Consider the following 18,201-nt stretch of genomic DNA (forward strand, 5'->3'; position numbering starts at 1 on the left):
GCAATGGGAAGGGGTTGGCAGACAGGTTTTTGCTTGATATCAAGAAGAACGGTGACTGGATGGCCATTTTTCAGGGATGTCGAAGAAGGGATTGCTGCTCTCATCTAGCTTAGAGTAGATGGCCTCTGAGGACCCTTCCAATTCTAAGACTCTGGAGCACCCTGCCACCTGCCAGCTATTCCCTCAATTACAAGGGGACTAGAGTCAAAAGTGTGCATTGTTCCATGAAGCCCATCCCCACTGTAGGAAACACAGTTCAGTGGACATCTCTCCTGGTGATGGTGGCTCTGCTGGAAACAGTATAAGGGGATAAACTCACCACAGGCATGGAAGACTCGCACCCTCTCCGCATCAAAACTGGAGACGTGTAGAACCAGCTTGTGGTCATCGAAGAGGGCAGTGGGGCCCTGGGTCCTCAGGATCATGAGCGACATGTCCTGCAGGTCTGGGGATCCAGAGGCACAAGGTGTCTCAGGCCCACAGGCACTCCTACCAGCCCAGCCGCCATATTCTAATGGCCTCCCCCCACCCTTCCAGCCATGCCTTGTTCCACCTCCTGTCTTGGGTCTTGGACCACAAGCAAAAGTAATTGCACTCAGGACAGAGCTAGAGCTGGGAGTTTAGACATGCGGGTCCAAGTCTTAGCTCTGACAATAAGTCTTTGTGTGACCTCAGATCGGCCCCCTCATCTCTTGAGGTCTCAGTTTGCTTATCCTGAAAATGAAGGAATTAGGCTAGAAGAACTCTGAGTCTTCTTCCAGCTATACATCTATGGTCTTACGAGCCTAAGTCACAGGATTATAGGACTCAGAGCTGGAAGGACCTGAGCAGTCATCTAACCTAATTTGACAAATGAGGAAATTGAGACCCAGAGAAACTAAGTGATTTATTCAAGGTCACAGAAGAGACAGAATTAGAATCCAGATCTCCACTTTGATTAGGCTGATGGGATGTGGTCTAACACTACTTCATGCTTCCATGAAGTTGTCGGCCATCTACATGCTATGAATGATAGCCCGAGGCACCATGGAGTTCCTTTCCTTTCAGAATCAGACCTCAGGGCTAAGAGGTTGATAGCCACGTGAAAAATGGACCACTGTGGCCTGAGGAGCCTCACCGAGAGCCCTCCCCCACACAGGGCCAAGGTCGGCCCACTTTCCTGGCTCCCAGGTAACCCTCTATGTCTTCTGGCCAGAATCATTGCTTGTACCTTCAAGGCAGCTCACGCGTTTGTCACAGTTATCTTTGTCGCCACAGGTGAGATCATCCCGGTCACAGTTCACCAAGAGGACTGCTCCATGTCCACCAGGTCCCCATACCCAGTGCCTCTGACAATAATAAATCGGGTAAGCTCTGGATATGCCTCCCTCGATCTCCAAACCTTATGCCCTTTCTCCTGGGGATGCAATAATCCCTTCCCCCAAGATTTCACCCCCCACCCTTTCCAAATCACCCCCCAAAGGCCACCAGGGTAATCTTCCTCAAAAAACTCTCATTGTGCCACTCCTCTGCTGCAGAACCTTTCTTGGCTCCCCAGCTCTGTCTTCAAGTACCAAATCCAGACTTCTTCATCTGGCATTCAAGGCTCTTCATGCTCCATCCACACCAAAGTCCACAACAAACCTAGCCCCTTTTTATCATCCCCCGTGGCCACTATATTCACTCTCCTCTTGTCTTGGCTTATGCTGTTTCCCCCTGCCTAGAATTCCCTCTTCCTCCTATTCACCTCTGTAAATCCCCAGCTACTCTCCATCCTTCCAGGGATGACATGTCTCATTTCCTACATGAATTCTCCCCGCTCCCCATCCCCAATCCTTATAGGCTATAAGGATACACAGAGTCATACGTGGGACTCAGTAGCCCTCCATAGTTCAAATTAATACAACAAACATGTCTTAAACACCTACTGTATGCAGAACACTGTGCTGGTTAACAATGTTTAGATAAGATATTGTCCCTACCCTCATAGAGTTGCCTGTCTGGTAGAGGGATAAGACAAACACATAGAATGCCCAATGCCTGGCACATTAGAGAGGTTCAGAGACAGGTTCTGTGGGTATTAGTGATCTGGAGGACAATCAGGGAAGACTTCCTGGAGTAGGCAATTTTTGAACTGGGCCTGAAAGAATGAGTAGGGGCTCACCAGCTAAAGGGTAAAGGACCTTCAGGTGTGAACACACACACCCCTGTTCAGAAGACAGATGGTTATCAAGGGCATGGACTGTGTGCAAGAGAATACTAGGAATTAAGACTGGAAGGGAAAGGAGGTGCCAGATGGTAGAGGGTCTTGAAGGCCAGACAAAAAACACTGAACTTGACTCAGGAGGCAATAGAGAGCTACTCAAGTTTCTTGAGCAGAGCTGTGACATCATTAATTGTAGATGGGTGTAGGAGAGTGAGAATAGAGGCAGAAGACTGCTGAAAAGGACATTGCTGTACTATGGGCACTTAATTCTTCTCTGTTTCTTGTGTAAAACCTTCGACTCTTCAATTAGACTATAAGCAACTTGAGGGCAGGGCCAGCTAGTGACTTCCCCCCCAAGTCTCCCTTCCATTTACACTGTACAGATTTTGTATATTCCTAGTTATTTACAAACTCTCTAAGGACAAGGACCGTGTTTTTGCCTTTCTTTGTCTCCCCAGCACTCAGCACAGTGCCTGGCACATAGTAGGTCCTTAATAAATGTTTGTTGATTGCTCTTAGCACTAGGCTGGGCACAGCATAAGCATACACTCAATAAATATTGCACAGGCTTGCCCTTTGAGGAAGGAGAGTTCCTGCTCCTCTGGCTTCCTCTTGGCTACCTAGACTTAACTTAACTATGACTCCTGTAGCAGAGGGATACCGGTAACATCCCTCTCTGGGCTTGGCCCGGCCTGGAGACAGCTCCAAAGTGGATTTCCCCATTGTGTTCCCTGTCACGCTGGTGTCCGAGAAGTGACTGAGTACCTTATCCATGTAGTTCCTCTCTACTTTGCCATCACAATTCATGTCACTGTCCAGAGAGATGTCTGTACCATTGCAAGAAAAAAAAAAGAGGGGTGAGTCAGGACAAGATCTCAGAGCTCTCTGAGTCTGCCCTAGGCTGGACATTGGCCCCCAGGAGCAGGAAATAGATGGCACGTGCCCAAGAAGACTATCTTTTTAGCAGATTAATTCTTCTAAGAGAGTTCAAGCTAGAAGAAACCTCAGTGATCACGTCATTCAATGCCATCATCTGACAGATGATGAAACTGAATCCCAGGGAAGCCAAGAGACTTTCCTAGGATCACACAGAGCTGTCATTTAAGCCAGGACCCCTGGATCTAAAGCCAATGAATGCTCTTTCCACCATGCCCTGCTATCCCCTCAATGATTTCCTGGAGAAAAGTTCTGGCCAAACACAAGATCACACTGACAAAGGGACTCGCTCAGAGTCTCACAGCTAAATAAGTTATTAGAGCCAGGATTCAAACCCAGGTCTATTGGGTGCAAGTCTAGCCTTCTTTCCACTATCCCATACTCAATCATTGTTCAACAGATGAACAAATGGATGACTGACTGTATGAGCCACCTATAGAATGTATTTTGTAGTTCAGTCATTTTTCAGGTGTGTCCAACGCTTTGTGACCCCATTTTGGGGTTTTCTTGGCAGACATACTGGATTATTTTTCCCCTTCCTTCTCCAGCTCATTTAACAGATGAGGAAACTGAGGCAAACAGGGTGAAGTGACTTGCCCAAGGTCACACAGCTAGTAAGTATCTGAGGCTGGATTTAAATTCATGAAGATGAGTCTTCCTGATTCCAGGCCCAGAGCTCTATGCACTATGGCGCCCCTTAGTGGTCCTATAGAAGAAGTAGGTTGGACTAGCTAATGATAACTAACATGCCCGTAGAGTTGGACCACTTACAAAGGACTGTGAATTAAGCAGTAATTTCTTTTTGGACTGAACTTGCGATTTCTTTGGCAGAGGGAGCTCCTAGTGAGAAACTCCCTCCATCAATGCACCGATGCAGCACCTCAGAGTCCCGGAAAGCTGCCATGGTCACTAAGAAGTGAAGGGATTTGCTCAGGCTCACACAGCCAGTTTGTGTTCGAAGCAGATCTTGAACCCGGGCCTTCGGGGCTCTGAGGCCAGCTGTTTCTACACTACATAATACTGACTCACTAAACTTCCCGTTTTACCGATGAGAAAACTAGACCATGGAGAGCTGAATAGATCTGCTCCTGATCAGGTAGCCAGAAAGAATGGGAGGTGAGATTCAAACCCAGATCTCTCAGGTCCTTGCCCAGCACTCTAGTGGGCACTGGTGAGGTCCCTTTGGGCTAGGTGTCCTGATACTTGGATCTTTGCCAGGATGGGCAGGCCGAGATGGGCCACGAGCAGCCTCATTGCAAGGTGGACCCCCATATCTGCAGTCACACCTTCTGAGGTGCTGAGATAGGCTCGTGCAGTGTTAGAGCCAGAGGCCTTTATCTTGGGGATGTTAGGACACCGATGTTCACAATGCACCAAGGCCACCCCATTTCTGTTCACTCCGAGGAGCTGGCCAGGACCAGCACTGCTGCCCTCATCACTTACCTACACAAGTGAGGTAGAGGACAGCATAGGCCAGGGCGAGGGGCTCATCCTTGGAGTGGTAGGAGATCTGAACCTGCAGAAAGAGATGGTCCCTGAGTCGCAGCCACCACCTGCAGACACTGACCGCCGTGGGAGCCAGCAACCAAGGGTGGTAGCCTTCGGCCCAGCAGGGAAGCCCTTGGGGACGCCAGGGCTCCCAATCCTTCCTATTCTGTTCAAGGAGGACCAAATCACTGATGGCTCTGGTCATGGGGCAACCCACAAAGGAGAACCAAGAAAGGATTTGTGACTCAATGGGAACACAGAAGCCCTCGGCAGTCTGTGTATTATTTAGTGATCTGGGCCTCAACTGGTCCATCTGGAAAATGTGAATATTCACGGAGCCAAAAGGGGAGGATGGTAGATTCATCCACAGTAGAGGCAGCATGATGATCCGTTCTGGATAATTCCCTCTCTCCCTTCCCTCCCTGTGCACTGAGCCTCCCCTGAGTATCCACACAGCTAGCTCTGGTGGCTGTAGGTCATATAGGTCACGGTTTACAATGACTCCTACATAGTCTTAAACTTTAGTTCCAATTCTGGCACTATCTATGTGACCTGAAGAAAACACTGCCCCATTCTGGGCCTTGGTTTACTTATTTATAGAATAAAAGAAATCACTGCAGTATGTTTGCCAAGACAACCCACATGGTGTCATGAAGAGTCAGACACAACTGAAATAACTGAACAAAGGGGGAAAAACGGTCTCTACATTTCCTTCTAATTCTAACATTCTATATTCCAAGCCCCTCCAGCTCTGACATTCTGTGTTCTGAGGTCCCTCCCAGCTCTGACATTCTGTGTTCTGAGGCCCCTCCCAGCTCTGACATTCTGTGTTCTAAGGGCCCTCCCAGCTCTGACAGTCTATGTTCTAACTCCCATCTCACTCCCAATTCTGAGATTCCGTGTTTCTCTAGTTCTATAAAGAAAACAGCTTTCTAAGGCAGCAACACTCATGCCTAGTGCTCAAATTGCTGTGTCACAGCTATTTTCCATGGATACTCCACATTTGAGGATTTATCTCTCAGCCCCTCAGATCTCTGACTCTGACTCGCTGAACTAAAATGAACACTTCCCCCACATTATGAGGAAACAGGCCCTTTCTGCCTAGACACACCCATACATCTATAATTACTGTTCCCCATTTATTGAATCCCAGCAATGGAATGGGCCCCAAACATGGAATTACCCATGCCTGCCCTCCTCATCCCAAATCCAAGGGCAGGATGGAGGGTGTTCAGGTCTCACGAAACAGTCACTGCAACGGTTATCAAAATCAAGGGATGATTCAGCGGTGAGAAGGGAAGGACTACTGAGGGTCCAAAGACCCAGGACTAGAACTCAGGTCCTTGGAGCACTCAACCAGGGTTCTCTCCTTTGAGCACAAGCCCCCATTGTGTGTCTAACGCTGTGCTAAGTGGTGTCAGGGTTTGGGTAAGGGGAGGTTAAAAAGTGGTAGTGATGGTTGTCGGGGGCTAACATAGAGTGGGAGAGCCAGGAGGGGCCAGAGGGCACAGAATGTCGGGAATGAGGACACCGGAATTAATCGAGTCCACCTCCTTCGTTTTACCAATGAGGAAAAGGAACAAGTCTAGAGAGAGGAGGTGTCTCACTGAAGGTCACCAGTGACTGAGTTCCCTCCAGAGGAGATTCCAATCACTCAAGCGTTTCCTGATGAATCTGGCACTCCACACCTTTGGCACAAGGGGCCCACACTTACGTGGCTGTCATTCAGGTCATTGCTTGGAGAGTTCATGACAACGATGATCTCAAGCCCCATATTGAAGTGCCACCTCCTGGTGTCAGCCCGTTCCCTTGAAGTTTCCATGTTTGGAGAGATGAAGATGTCCACGCCTGGGGTGCCATAGACTTCGAAGGTCTCCGTGCCCTCTGGCACAGACCTGAAAGAGACAAGAATGATGGGAGATGCTGGAGAGCCCCTTGGCTGCGTGCCCAATCCAAGCCACACCTGAATAGGAATCCTCTCAACAGCATTGATCAATCCATCCATAAGCATTTATTAAGTGCCTACCGTAGGCAAGGCATCATACCAGTTGCTGGGGATACAAGGATAAGAATGAAACAAATCCTTCCCTCAGGTTGTTTACAGTCTAGCCAAAGGAAGACAAGAAGTATAAATATAAGTAGGTACAGATAAAAGAGGGTGATTTAGGGGAGACCAACATTAGCCGCTGAAAGGAGGGGTCCAGGAAGGCTTCATATAGAACATGGTACCTCCCTGACAAGTGGTTGTCCATCCCCTACTTGAGTTTGCCTAGCCCGTTTTGGGCCAGCTCTCATCACTTAGAAATGTTTCCATAGATCAGAACAAAAGGTCTCCCCTATAACTTCCACCCACTGTTTCTTGTTTTTCTCTCTGGAGCCAAGCAGGACAAGTTCAATTTCATTTCTATGTGATGACCCTTCAAATACCTGAAGACAACCATGGAATCATAGAGTTGGAAGGGACTTCAGAACCCATGTGGTGGATAATTTATAACTGAGGAAACAGGTTCTGAGCTATGTGATTTATTAGCACAACAGGCCTGATAAATGACTCAATGGACTCCCCAGTCAGGCCAAAGACCCTGAATACAGAGCAAGAGAATTTTACGTATTAAAAACAGTTAATCAATAAGATCAATTAATTAAGAGAAAACAATGAATAGGATACAAACTAGGATACAAAGTTAGGTAATCTGATTTCTAATTGGAGGAAAGATTAGAGGCTTCCCAATTTGGGACAGGGGAAGAGTGAGTTTTGGTCAATTTGGGAGGGGCCCAGTAGGTTTTAAGGGCTTTGTTTTCCCAGAACTGAGAGATGCTGACTAATTGCATTCACCTGCATTTGTGAAGCAATAGATGGCTTGTAATGTCTAGTTTCCCACAGAAAACTTTGCAGAAACATAAGATGGAAGATGGAGTCAGTGTTCATGAGCTAGAATCTGATTGGTTCTCTCGATTCCCACACCAAACCAACTCCATTTTGTAACTGGCCTTCATGCTATCTCATCACCCATCTAGTCCAACCTCATCTTACAGATGAGATCATTGGGGCCAGTGATGGTTTAATGACTTACCCAAGGTCATATAGACAGTAAGTAAGAGGAGGGATTTGAATCCAGGTCCCCTCAGCTGGCACTTTCTCCAATACATACCCTGTTGACAATTTTGTCTTGAAGGCATTGTTCTCTAATGGAACGAGCACTAGTCTTGGAGTTAGGAGAACTGAGTTCTCTTCAGACTAACTTGGTGACTCTAAGCCAATCTCTTACCCTTTTTGAGCCTCAGTTTCCTCATTAATAAAATGGGGGTAAGGATACTTTATACGACTGTACCAGCCTCACAACACTGTTGAGAGTAAAGTATTTTGTTTCTTTTAAAATGTTTTTCTTATTATTGTTTTGGATGTAACAAATGTCAACATACAATATCCAAAAAAGAAAAAACAGAAAAAAGAGGATTGCATAGGAACCTATGAGCCTAATACAGAGGTATTAAATTTAACATGATAATGCCAACCCATATCCCTGTTTCTCTATGTCCTCTTTTGACCTTCCGAAGTAAAGAGGGTTAAAAAACATTAAAGGTTTATTAGATACATGGAGGGCAGCTAGGCGGTACAGTGGATAGAGTGCCAGGCTTGGAGTCAAGGAGACTCATCTTCCTGAGTTCAAATCCAGCCTCAGACACTTACTAGCTGTGTGACCCTGGGTAAGTCACTTCACCCTGGTCTGCCTCAGCTTCCTTATCTGTAAAATGAGCCAGAGAAGGAAATGGCAAACCACTCCAGTATCTTTGCCAATAAAAGCCCAAATGGGGCCATAAAAAGTCAGACATAACTGAAATGACTAAGAAACAGCAAAATATTATGGTTACTATTGTTACTATTAATCATTATCAGGCTGTTAAAGGAGTCCAAAAAGGTTAAGAACCCTGAAGCACTATATCTTGCTGCTTTTTCTCTGCTGTCCCAGGTCTCCCTACTAGCATCATCCCGCCCTCTCTCCTCTGCCATGGGGCACTCCTGTCTTGACCTGTCCTTCTTTTTCTCATGGATCAATTAAATGGAAACTAAAGTGGGATTTGGGGAACTGTACTGAAATGGTAGGAAAGGGAATGAGAGGATGATCAGACTTCATCCCAATCCCCAACCTAATCAATCTCTCTGTCTCTCTGTCTCTCTCTCTCTGTCTGTCTGTCTGTCTGTCTGTCTCTCTCTCTCTTTCTCTCTCTGTCTCTCTCTCTGTTCCTCTCTCTCTCTGTCTCTCTGTCTCTGTCTCTCCAATTCAAACAACATTAATTAAGTATCTATGATGGCAAAGAACTTTACTTGCTGTGATACAAAGATGAAGATGGGATAGACTTTGGTCTCAAGAAGCTTTCATTTCATTCTACCAAGTGACAGATAAGTGTGTATATGTGTGTGTATATATACATTACACAAATACTTATTATATATATATATGCATACCTATAGAAATGTTTGTGCATATGCTTATATAGACACTACATGTGTAGATACACATATGCATACACACTCTGACACATACACATATTTTTCATATGTGTAAATATAGATATATATGGGCTATATGTGTGTGTGTGTATATCACTTACAAACTATGGATAACAGGTAAGATGAACTAGAAATCTTAACTCAAGGAGGTAGGTAGATTTGGCCTCATTAGATTACTGGATGAAGCTCATGATGGGAATTTTATTCTGGAAGCATAGACCTTATTCAAAAGAAACAGGACATGAGGCAGCCAGGTGGTGCAGTGGATAGAGCACCAGCCCTGGAGTCAGGAGGATCTGAGTTCAAATCCGGCCTCGGACACTTACTAGGTGTGTGGCCTTGGGCAAGTCGCTTAACCCTGATTGTCTCAAAGAAAAATAAAGGGGATAGTCTGAGAAAAACTTGGAAACACTTTATATGAACTGACTTGCCCAGGGTCACATAGCTAGCAAATGTTTGAGGCCAGATTTGAACTCAGTCTTCCTGACTCTAGGCCCAGTGTTCTGGGTAACTCTATGTATTTGATTCAGTGCATTAAAAAATTTGGAGGGGCAGCTAGGCAGCTCAATGAATAAAGCTCTGACCTTGTAGGCAAGAGGACCTGAGTTCAAATCCAGCCTCAGACATTTGACACTTACTAGCTGTGTGACCCTGGGCAAGTCACTTAACCCCATTGCCTAGCAAAAAAAAAAAAGAGAGAGAGAGAGACAGGACAAGTGAAAGAGTAGGCAGGTAGTGTAACATATTAAGAAAATATAATCGTATGAGGAAATAGAGGACCCAGAGGAGGGAGCCCGATGGAAAAGATCTGAGGAAAAATCAATGGAGACAAATGCAGAAGCACTCTTGCCGTCTGAGTAAACTACAATCCACCTGGACAGAAAGCGGACATAGATGAGGAGTTTGGGAATTAGACAAGCCTGGCGTAGAGGCATGGTATAACTACAGTAGGAAACCAAATATCTAGAGACCTGCTGGGATTTACTCTTTGCCCAAAGCAAAAGAGGTAGTTATTTCTTGACCTGTCTTAACGATAACTTGGGCCTTCAAAAAGGTGGAGGAGCCATCAAAGGGAAGCTGTATTCTGGATCTGATTCTTGTCAATAGGAACTGGTTGCTGGAGAAGAAATGATAGGAATCTTGGGGAAGTGACCACACCATCTTCCAGTGTGTGCTAGAGAAAGAAGGGAAAGCTAGGAATGGTCTAGCGTGCATCTTAGATTTGGTAAAGCAAATTCCAGAGCTTAGAGGAAATATAAGAACTTGTGAACTACAATTCTACAGGGGAAGTCATCCCAGGAGGAACGGGAGGCTCTCAATAACAAAATTATGGAGACAAGAAGAGAAATTATTTTGATGGGAAGGAAAAAGGAGAGTTGTCTATAGAGACCAAAGTGAACACAATAGGGAACTTATCACCTAACTTAGGAGCAAGCACTCACACCTGGAAGGAAACAAGAAAGTTCTGTAGGCAGTGACACCTGAGCTGAACTTTGAAGGAAGCCAGAGGTTCTAAATGTTGGAGGTAAGTGGAGTACGCATCCCAGGCATGCAGGAAGGACAATGCACACAAAGACAAGGAGACAAGACAGGGCGTGGGCAATATGAGGAACATGACAGGTAGCCGACCAGCTTGACTGCAATGTGGAACACGTGAAGGAGAATGAAATGAAATGTCTGTAAAGCTTATGCAGTGCTGTCTATATATACATGCAGGTTATTATTATTACTGTTGCTGTTATGACAGCTGTGTGATGGATGAATTGGAGAAGGAAGAAACTACAAGGCTAATTAGGAAGTTATTTCAACAGCCTGGAAGGACGATGAAGACCTAAACCAGGGGTGGGGAACCTTCGGCCTTAAGGTCACACGTGGCCTTAAGGATTTGTTTGTAAAATTTGGATTCAGTCAAAAGGCCGCACTTAAGGACCTAGAAGGCCACATGTGGCCTTAAGGCCGCAGGTTCCCTACCCCTGCCCTAAACCATTATATACTCTGTTGCCTCTGGGTTTCCATGACACTGCCGTCTCCTGGTTTTCCCCCTACCTGTCTGACCACTCCTCAGATTCCTTCGCTGGCTCATCAATCATCACACTCCCTAACTTTGGTTGTCCCCCAAGGCTCTGTCCTGGGTCCTCTTCTCTCCTCCCTCTGCACTCTCTTACTTGGTGACCTCATCAGCTCTCCTGGATACAATTCTCTCTACACAAATGATGTCCAATCCATACACAGAGCACTAGTTTCTCTTCCTAGCTCTAATCACCAACTAACTATCGATGAGATCTCCTAACTGCACCCTAAACTCAACTTGTCCAAAATAGGACTCCTATTTTTACTCCCAAACCCACTCCTCTTCCAGACTTCCCTGCTGGTGTCAAGGCCAAACACCGATAAGGACGTCACCATCCTCTCAGTCCTCCAATTTTGTACCCTCGATACCTTCCCATCTCCTCACTCTCGCTCATCACACATATCCAATCATTTCTGTCTTCTCAACATCTCTCACGTACATCTCCTTCACTCTTCCCATATACCCACCACCCTAGTTCGGGTCTCATTTCAATATCTTCCTTTCTGGTTTTCCTTCTTCAGACCTCTTCTCACTCAGTCCATCCCCTATACAGCTAGCAAAGTGACTCTCCTAAAGTACAGATCTAACCACATCACTCTGCGATTCCATAAAAGCCTGTGGCTCCCTAGTACCTCTAGGATAAAACGAAACTCTTCTGCTGTTGTTCATCCTTTATTCTCAAAGAGGACCAATGACATCACGAGGGTCTTGACCTGCTTGTGAATTGGACTTAAGTGAGGCACAGCCTTCAGAGTCACCAGCCTCACTTTCTCCTCCAGTCATCAAAGTCCAGCGGCAAAATAAAAGTCAAGACAACTGGTGACAGGATAAAATTGAGACTCTATTTGTCATTTCAATGCCCTCAAGCATCCTCTACTTTAGGCAAATTTTAATCCCACCATTCTACAGGCTTGAATGTGTCTCATAGACAGAAGGGAATGTACATAGCCTCAAAGAATCACAGACTGAGAAAGACTCTCAGAGGTCACTGAATCCACCCCCCTCATTTTACAGATGAGGAAACTGAGGCCACTGGGAGGTAGAAAAAGATGGAATGATTCCATGGGTTGTGTGCTGGAGATTTCCCTGCAAAGCTGGAGCTGCTGAGCAAGGATGACCTGGCTTATTTTGGGTAATTGCTTTTCTCTGGTGCTCTAAGGTTTACAGACACTCTGGAACAACTCTGTTCAGTTAGATAGTCAATCAATAACCATTCATTAAGCACCTACTCTGTGTCCGGCACTACTCTAAGCTCTAGAGATACAAAGAAAGGCAAAATACAGCCCCTGCTGTATGTAGGAGACAACATGCAAACAGCTACATGCAAGCCATATATAGGATAAATTTATTTACCTCTGTTTTACCAAGAAGGAAACTGAGGCTCAGAAAAGCGTATAGAGTACAGCAGATAGAGCACGGGGCTTGGAGCCAGGAATGCCTGACTTCAAATCCTCCTTCAGACATTTACTTAGCTGTGTGACCCTGGGTAAGTCACTTAATTTATCTCAGCCTCAGTTTCTTCAACTGCAGAATAAGGAGTTTGTATTTGCTGACCTCTAAAATCCCTTTTCCACCTCCATGATAAATGGAGTGGCGTATACAGTTACACAGCTAATAAGCGACATAGCTGGAATTCAAATCCATATTTCTTGATTCAACCGAGACAATGGTCTGAGAGTGAATGTGGGTTGGAGGCTAGGTGAGCCAGAAGAGCAGGGTGGCAGCAGCAGCAGCACCCACAGGGCTGAGGTCTCCTCTCCCTGGGGCAAGCAGGGACTGTTCCCAGGTGTCTGTGTCTATCAGGGATATGGTTTGTCAGTCAGTTGAACAGCATTTATTAAGCTCCTACTGTGTGCCAGGAACAGCAAGTAGGATGTGGGATGCTCAGAGAGCAAGGAACAATGACCTCATGGGTGATGTCTTGACTTTCGAGTGAATTGGATTTAAGTGAAGCAGAGCTGCACAAAATCCTCAGCCTCACTCTCTCTCTCTCTTTTTTTTAGGCAATTGGAGTTAAGTGACTTGCCCAGGGTCACACAGCTAGTAAGTGTCAAGTGTTTGGTCTGAGGCAGGATTTGAACTCAGGTGCTCCTGACTTCAGGGCTGGTGCTCTATCCACTGCACCACCTAGCTGTCCCGAAAGATTTGTCTCAGCCTCACTCTCTCTTCCAGAGTCATTGAAGCCCAGTGGTGAGACAGAAGTCAAGGTGACTGGGATGGTCCAGGAGGCAGTGGGTGACCTTGGCACCTTCGATCATTGCCCTTTCTGCCGGGGAAAGTTTTCACACGCTTGGGGTAGACATCCCCCTAATTTACCAACAGGTTTGAGGCCCATTGATCACCCTCAACCTGGTTTAGCCCATCTGCCCTGATGGTTTACTGGGGTGTGGCCGATGCACCTGCTACAGCTTCTCGGAGCCACAGGTGAGAGCAGGGTGAAGGTGGATGAGAAGCCTTGAAAAAGACTTAGCAAGTCCTCACAACTGAGGCGCTGGTCCTCCTGCCCAGACGCCATGATTCTGGCCACTCTGGAACGGAATGGCACCCACTGGACTTGTTCTAGGTGTCTCATCTCTGAAGAAGAAGACAGCAGGAACATGACCTCTTGAGTCCCCAGGATGACTCAGAGGGGTCCCAAAGAAACTTGTAAAAACGAACAAAAAAAAAGATGGAGCAGAAGGGGTCATCAGACGGGATCCTTATAATCTGAAGGTTAGACAACAACAGCTGTATGGGGAGTTCCTGTACTCCTGATGGGTGGGGGGAGGGGAGGAAGTCAGCTCTTCTCTCCAGGCTATGATTTCTGAGATGGATAGGTGCCCTTTGACCCCCTGCCCTCAAGTATCCAGGCAACTTTGCTGGTCCTTTTAGGGGACCCTCAGAGAAATGAAGAGAGACGAGACCTGTCACAGAACCTTAGGACTGGAAGGGGCCTCAGAGGTCTTTGGCCCAATCTCTACTTGAAGAAGGCTTTCTCTACAACACACCCAATATGTTAGCAGCCACCCAGCCCCTGCTTCCACTCACCCCCCACTCTCCCACCACCCGTGGACTCTTCTATCCGGTGATGCCGGCTTCATGGCTGCTCCCCAAACAAGTCTCTCCCTCTTACAACTCCAGGCATTTTCTCTGGCTGCCCCCCATGCCTGAAACTATCTCCTTCCTCCTTCCTTCTGCCTCCTAACTTCTCTGGCTTCCAGCAGGTCTCACCTCCTACGAGAAGACTTTCCTAATCCCCTCTCGTGTTAATGCCTTCTCTCTACCGATTCTCTCCAGTGTGTCTTCTGTGAAGCTTGCTGGTATCTGGTTATTGGCATGTTATCCTCCCCATCAGACCTGGAGCACCTTGAGAGCAGGGATCACCAGGTACCTTTCTCTGTGTCCCAGCACATAGTAAGCACTATTGGAGAGCCCTCATGGTTAGGAAATCTTGGCTGAAAACAAGCCTAAAGTCACCCCTGTGCAGCCTCCCCCCCCCCCAGTTCTGCCCTTGGGGCCATACAGAACCTCCCTGTTAACCCAGCTGTCTGGTACGTCATGTGCCGTCTTGTATTATAGCTATTTGTGTGGCTCATGGCTCCCTCATCATCAGAACTCTCATTTCTATGGAACATCAAGCTTTACAGAACGCATCTCTTATAGCAGCCCTGTGTCAAGTAGGGAATGTACATATTGTTGTCCCCTTTTACAGATGAAAAACCTGAGGCTCAGAGAAATGACCAGAGTTTGCCCAAAACCACAGTCATTGAATGCCAAAGCGAGGATTCATAGTATCCTAGAGGGAGAGCTGGAAGGGACCTTAGAGGCCATCCATTCAGAGCTCCCTCATTTTACAGGTGAGGGAACCAAAGCTCAGAGAGGTCAAGAGATTTGCCCAGCATCACACAGCTTTTAAGTTTCTGAGTCAAGATTTAAACTCAAGTCTTCCTGGCTCCACATCCAGTTGCTCTTCCCACTACACCACTAACAGAGTTTCTCTCTCTCTCTCTCTCTCTCTCTCTCTCTCTCTCTCTCTCTCTCTCTCTCTCTGTCTCTTTCCCCTTTTCTCCCTCCCTTTCTCTGTTTCTCTGTCTCTGTTTCTCTGTTCTGTCTCTCTGTCTCTGTCTCTCTGTCTCTGTCTCTCTGTCTCTGTCTCTCTGTCTCTCTCTCTGTCTCTCTCTCTGTCTCTCTCTCTCTCTCTCTCTCTCTCTCTCTCTCTCTCTCTCTCTCTCTTTCCCCTTTTCTCCCTCCCTTTCTCTGTTTCTCTGTCTCTGTCTCTCTGTCTCTCTCTCTGTCTCAGTCTCTCTCTGCAAACTTTTTGATCTGGCCTCATGATTTTATCAGCGCAAGGGAAATTCTTGTTGTGGACACGCCCTCCGTGATACACACATAGCCCACCTGCCTTCCTTTCCCCCTCGGATTTCTACCTTTGACTCTTGCTCTGGTACGCCACTAATGAAAAAGGTGTGACCATCTCCTGCCCTCTGGCTCCCTTCCCTGGCCACTCAGTGATCTCCCATACAGTGGGATTCCTTCCCATAGAGAGTAAGCTGCTTGAGAGCAGGTGCGGTATCACTTCAGTATTTGCATCCCCTGTGCTCAGGCTTGTTGAATTGAATTGAATTAGAGCATTGCCTGAGACACTTAGAGCTTAAGCAAGCAAGGGTTAGAGATGTGACTTGGACTCAAGTATTCATAATTCTGAGGCAGCTGGGTGGTGCAGTGGCTAGAGCTCTAGGCCTGGAGTCAGGAAAACCTGAGTTCAAATCTGGCCTCAGACATTTACTAGCTGTGTGACCTTGGGCAAGTCGTTTAACCTTGTTTGCCTCAGTTTCTTCATCTGTAAAACAAACTGGAGAAGGAAATGGCAAACCACTCCAGTATCTCTGCCAGGAAAACCCCAAATGAGGTCACAAAGAACTGGTCTCAGCATCAAGTGGTGTTTAATAAAAAACATGCTCTCTTCTCCCCCTCCCCCACTAACCATTGTGCCAGAATGCCTTCCACTTATCATGATGATCACTATTTTATGTGTCTTGTATCTTGTCTAGACTGTGAACTCCGTGAAGCAGTTACCAAGTCTTTTTTATTTAAGCTCTCCCAACACAGCGCACGTAACAGGCATTTAATAAATGTGAGTTAAATTACACTGAATTAAATAAAACAAGAAATCACAAGCAGCGTGATAGAAAATCCCCCCCTCTCCAGATCAGGGTCACATGGCCTTTAAGGTTTGGAGTGGAGGCTCAAACTCAGATCTTCCTGGCTCCTGGTTAGGGGACCTGGGTGGTGGGCCCCCCCCATTCATCTCGTGACCTTGGGCAAGTCCTTCCCTTTCCCTGGCCCTCAGTTTCCTTCTCTGTAAAATGGAGCTAATAGTCCCTATCCAGTCTTCCTCACAAGGTTGCCGTGAAGGCCAAATGAGAAGATCTATGTGAAAGCTTCTCGGAAGCTGTAAAAACAAATGCTACATAAAAACCAAGGGAGTGTTATTATTAATTAGCACTATAGGAGATCAAAGGCAGGAGAGAGCTGGTGAGGTGACCTGCGGAAGAACCACGGGCCTTGTCCTGTTTGGCCCCAGGGGGCAGAACCAGCAGCGAAGAGGCAAGGAGGGTGTACTGGGGTGGGTGGAGAGGGAGAAAGCAAAGGCAGATTTAGTCTCAGTGTCAGGGAAAGCTTCCTCACAACGAGAGCTATTCCAAAGTAGAATGGTCTGCTTCTGGAGATAGTGAGTTTCTCATCATTGGAGGTATTCAAGCAGAGGACAGATGAACCACTTGAAAGAGAGATGTTTTAAAGGAAATTCTCCATCAACTTCAGTTTCCTCTTCTATAAAATGGGGGTAATAATAGCACCTACCTCATAGGACTGCTGTAAGGATCAAAGAAGATAATGTCTCTGTAATGCACTATATAAAAGTGAGTTATTATCACCTTCTGCTCAGCTTTTCTGTCTTCCCTCTCCCTCTGGGAATGTTAAAATTGGGTTATACTCGTCCCAGCTTACACTCCCTTAGACCTAGGGATTCCAATTTAGGGATGGAGGAACTTCACTTAGATACTTAGAATTTCAACTCAAGCCCCCATCAGGTTCATGGTGTGGGAACAACAACGATAATAACAATAATAACAATAACAACAATAATGAACATGAAACAATTTCTGCCCTCAAGAAGCTTACGTTCTTTTAAAGGAGACAACACATGCACATAAAAGTAAATACAAGATATATGCAAAGCGAATTCAAGGTCATTTTAAGAAGCAGAGAAAGCCCTTAATAACTGGGGGGAAAGCAGGCCAGGGCCCACATAGGAGTGGCAAGTGAACTGCTTTGGAGAAAACTAGAGATTCTCTAAGATCAAGGTGAACCTTTCCATTCTGCAGGACCTGCTAGAGTTCTGCCAGCCCAGATCATTCCGGCACCAAAAGTATTCACATACCAAAATTAATAACAATAACAAATAATAAAAATAGAACAATAATAATAATCATAATAATAAATCCCCTTTCTGCACCTCAGTTTCCTCATCTGTGGGAGGCAGAATGGTACCGCAGGAAGAACACTGGGTCTAGAGTCAGAGGACCTGGGTTCAAGTCCCCCTTCTGCCATTTAACATCTGTATGACCTTGAGCACATCATCTCTGTATAAACTCTGTCAGTTAGGCGTGTTTTGTTGTTGTCTGCTTGTTTGGTTATGTCTGACTCTTCCTTACCCCATTTGGGGTGTTTTTGGCAGAGATACTGCCATTTCCTTCTCCAGCTCATTTTACAGATAAGGAAACTGAGGCAAACGGTTAAATGACTTGCCCAGGGTCACACAGCTAGTAAACATCTGAGGTCACATTTGAACTCAGGTCTTCCTGACTCCAGGCCTAGAGCTCTATCCACTGCACCACCCAACTCAGGATTATGAGTTTAGTTAGTTTCCTCATCTTTAAAATAAGAGGGTTGGATTAAATGGCCCATAAGGTCCATTGCGATTCTAGATCTATGATCCTATGATCTGAGGTCAGATTCTAGCTCCTC

The 18,201-nt window shown here is 46.3% G+C and overlaps 1 protein-coding gene across 1 annotated transcript in view; it reads right to left on the bottom strand.

Annotated features, from left to right (window-relative positions):
• Positions 1-18,201, bottom strand: part of LOC110198406 (protein-arginine deiminase type-3) — a 49,052-nt gene that overhangs the window by 25,214 nt on the left and 5,637 nt on the right. Inside the window, exons 2-6 of the mRNA XM_020972674.2 lie at positions 6,324-6,504; positions 4,565-4,637; positions 2,951-3,012; positions 1,211-1,328; positions 320-445 (exon numbers count right to left, since the gene is read on the bottom strand). Coding sequence (XP_020828333.1) covers positions 320-445; positions 1,211-1,328; positions 2,951-3,012; positions 4,565-4,637; positions 6,324-6,504 — 560 coding nt within the window. The remainder of the gene's footprint in view (positions 1-319; positions 446-1,210; positions 1,329-2,950; positions 3,013-4,564; positions 4,638-6,323; positions 6,505-18,201) is intronic.

The sequence above is a fragment of the Phascolarctos cinereus genome, unplaced genomic scaffold (assembly GCF_003287225.1).
Source record: "Phascolarctos cinereus isolate Bilbo 61053 unplaced genomic scaffold, phaCin_HiC Scaffold_726;HRSCAF=1367, whole genome shotgun sequence".
NCBI classification, from domain to species: domain Eukaryota; kingdom Metazoa; phylum Chordata; class Mammalia; order Diprotodontia; family Phascolarctidae; genus Phascolarctos; species Phascolarctos cinereus.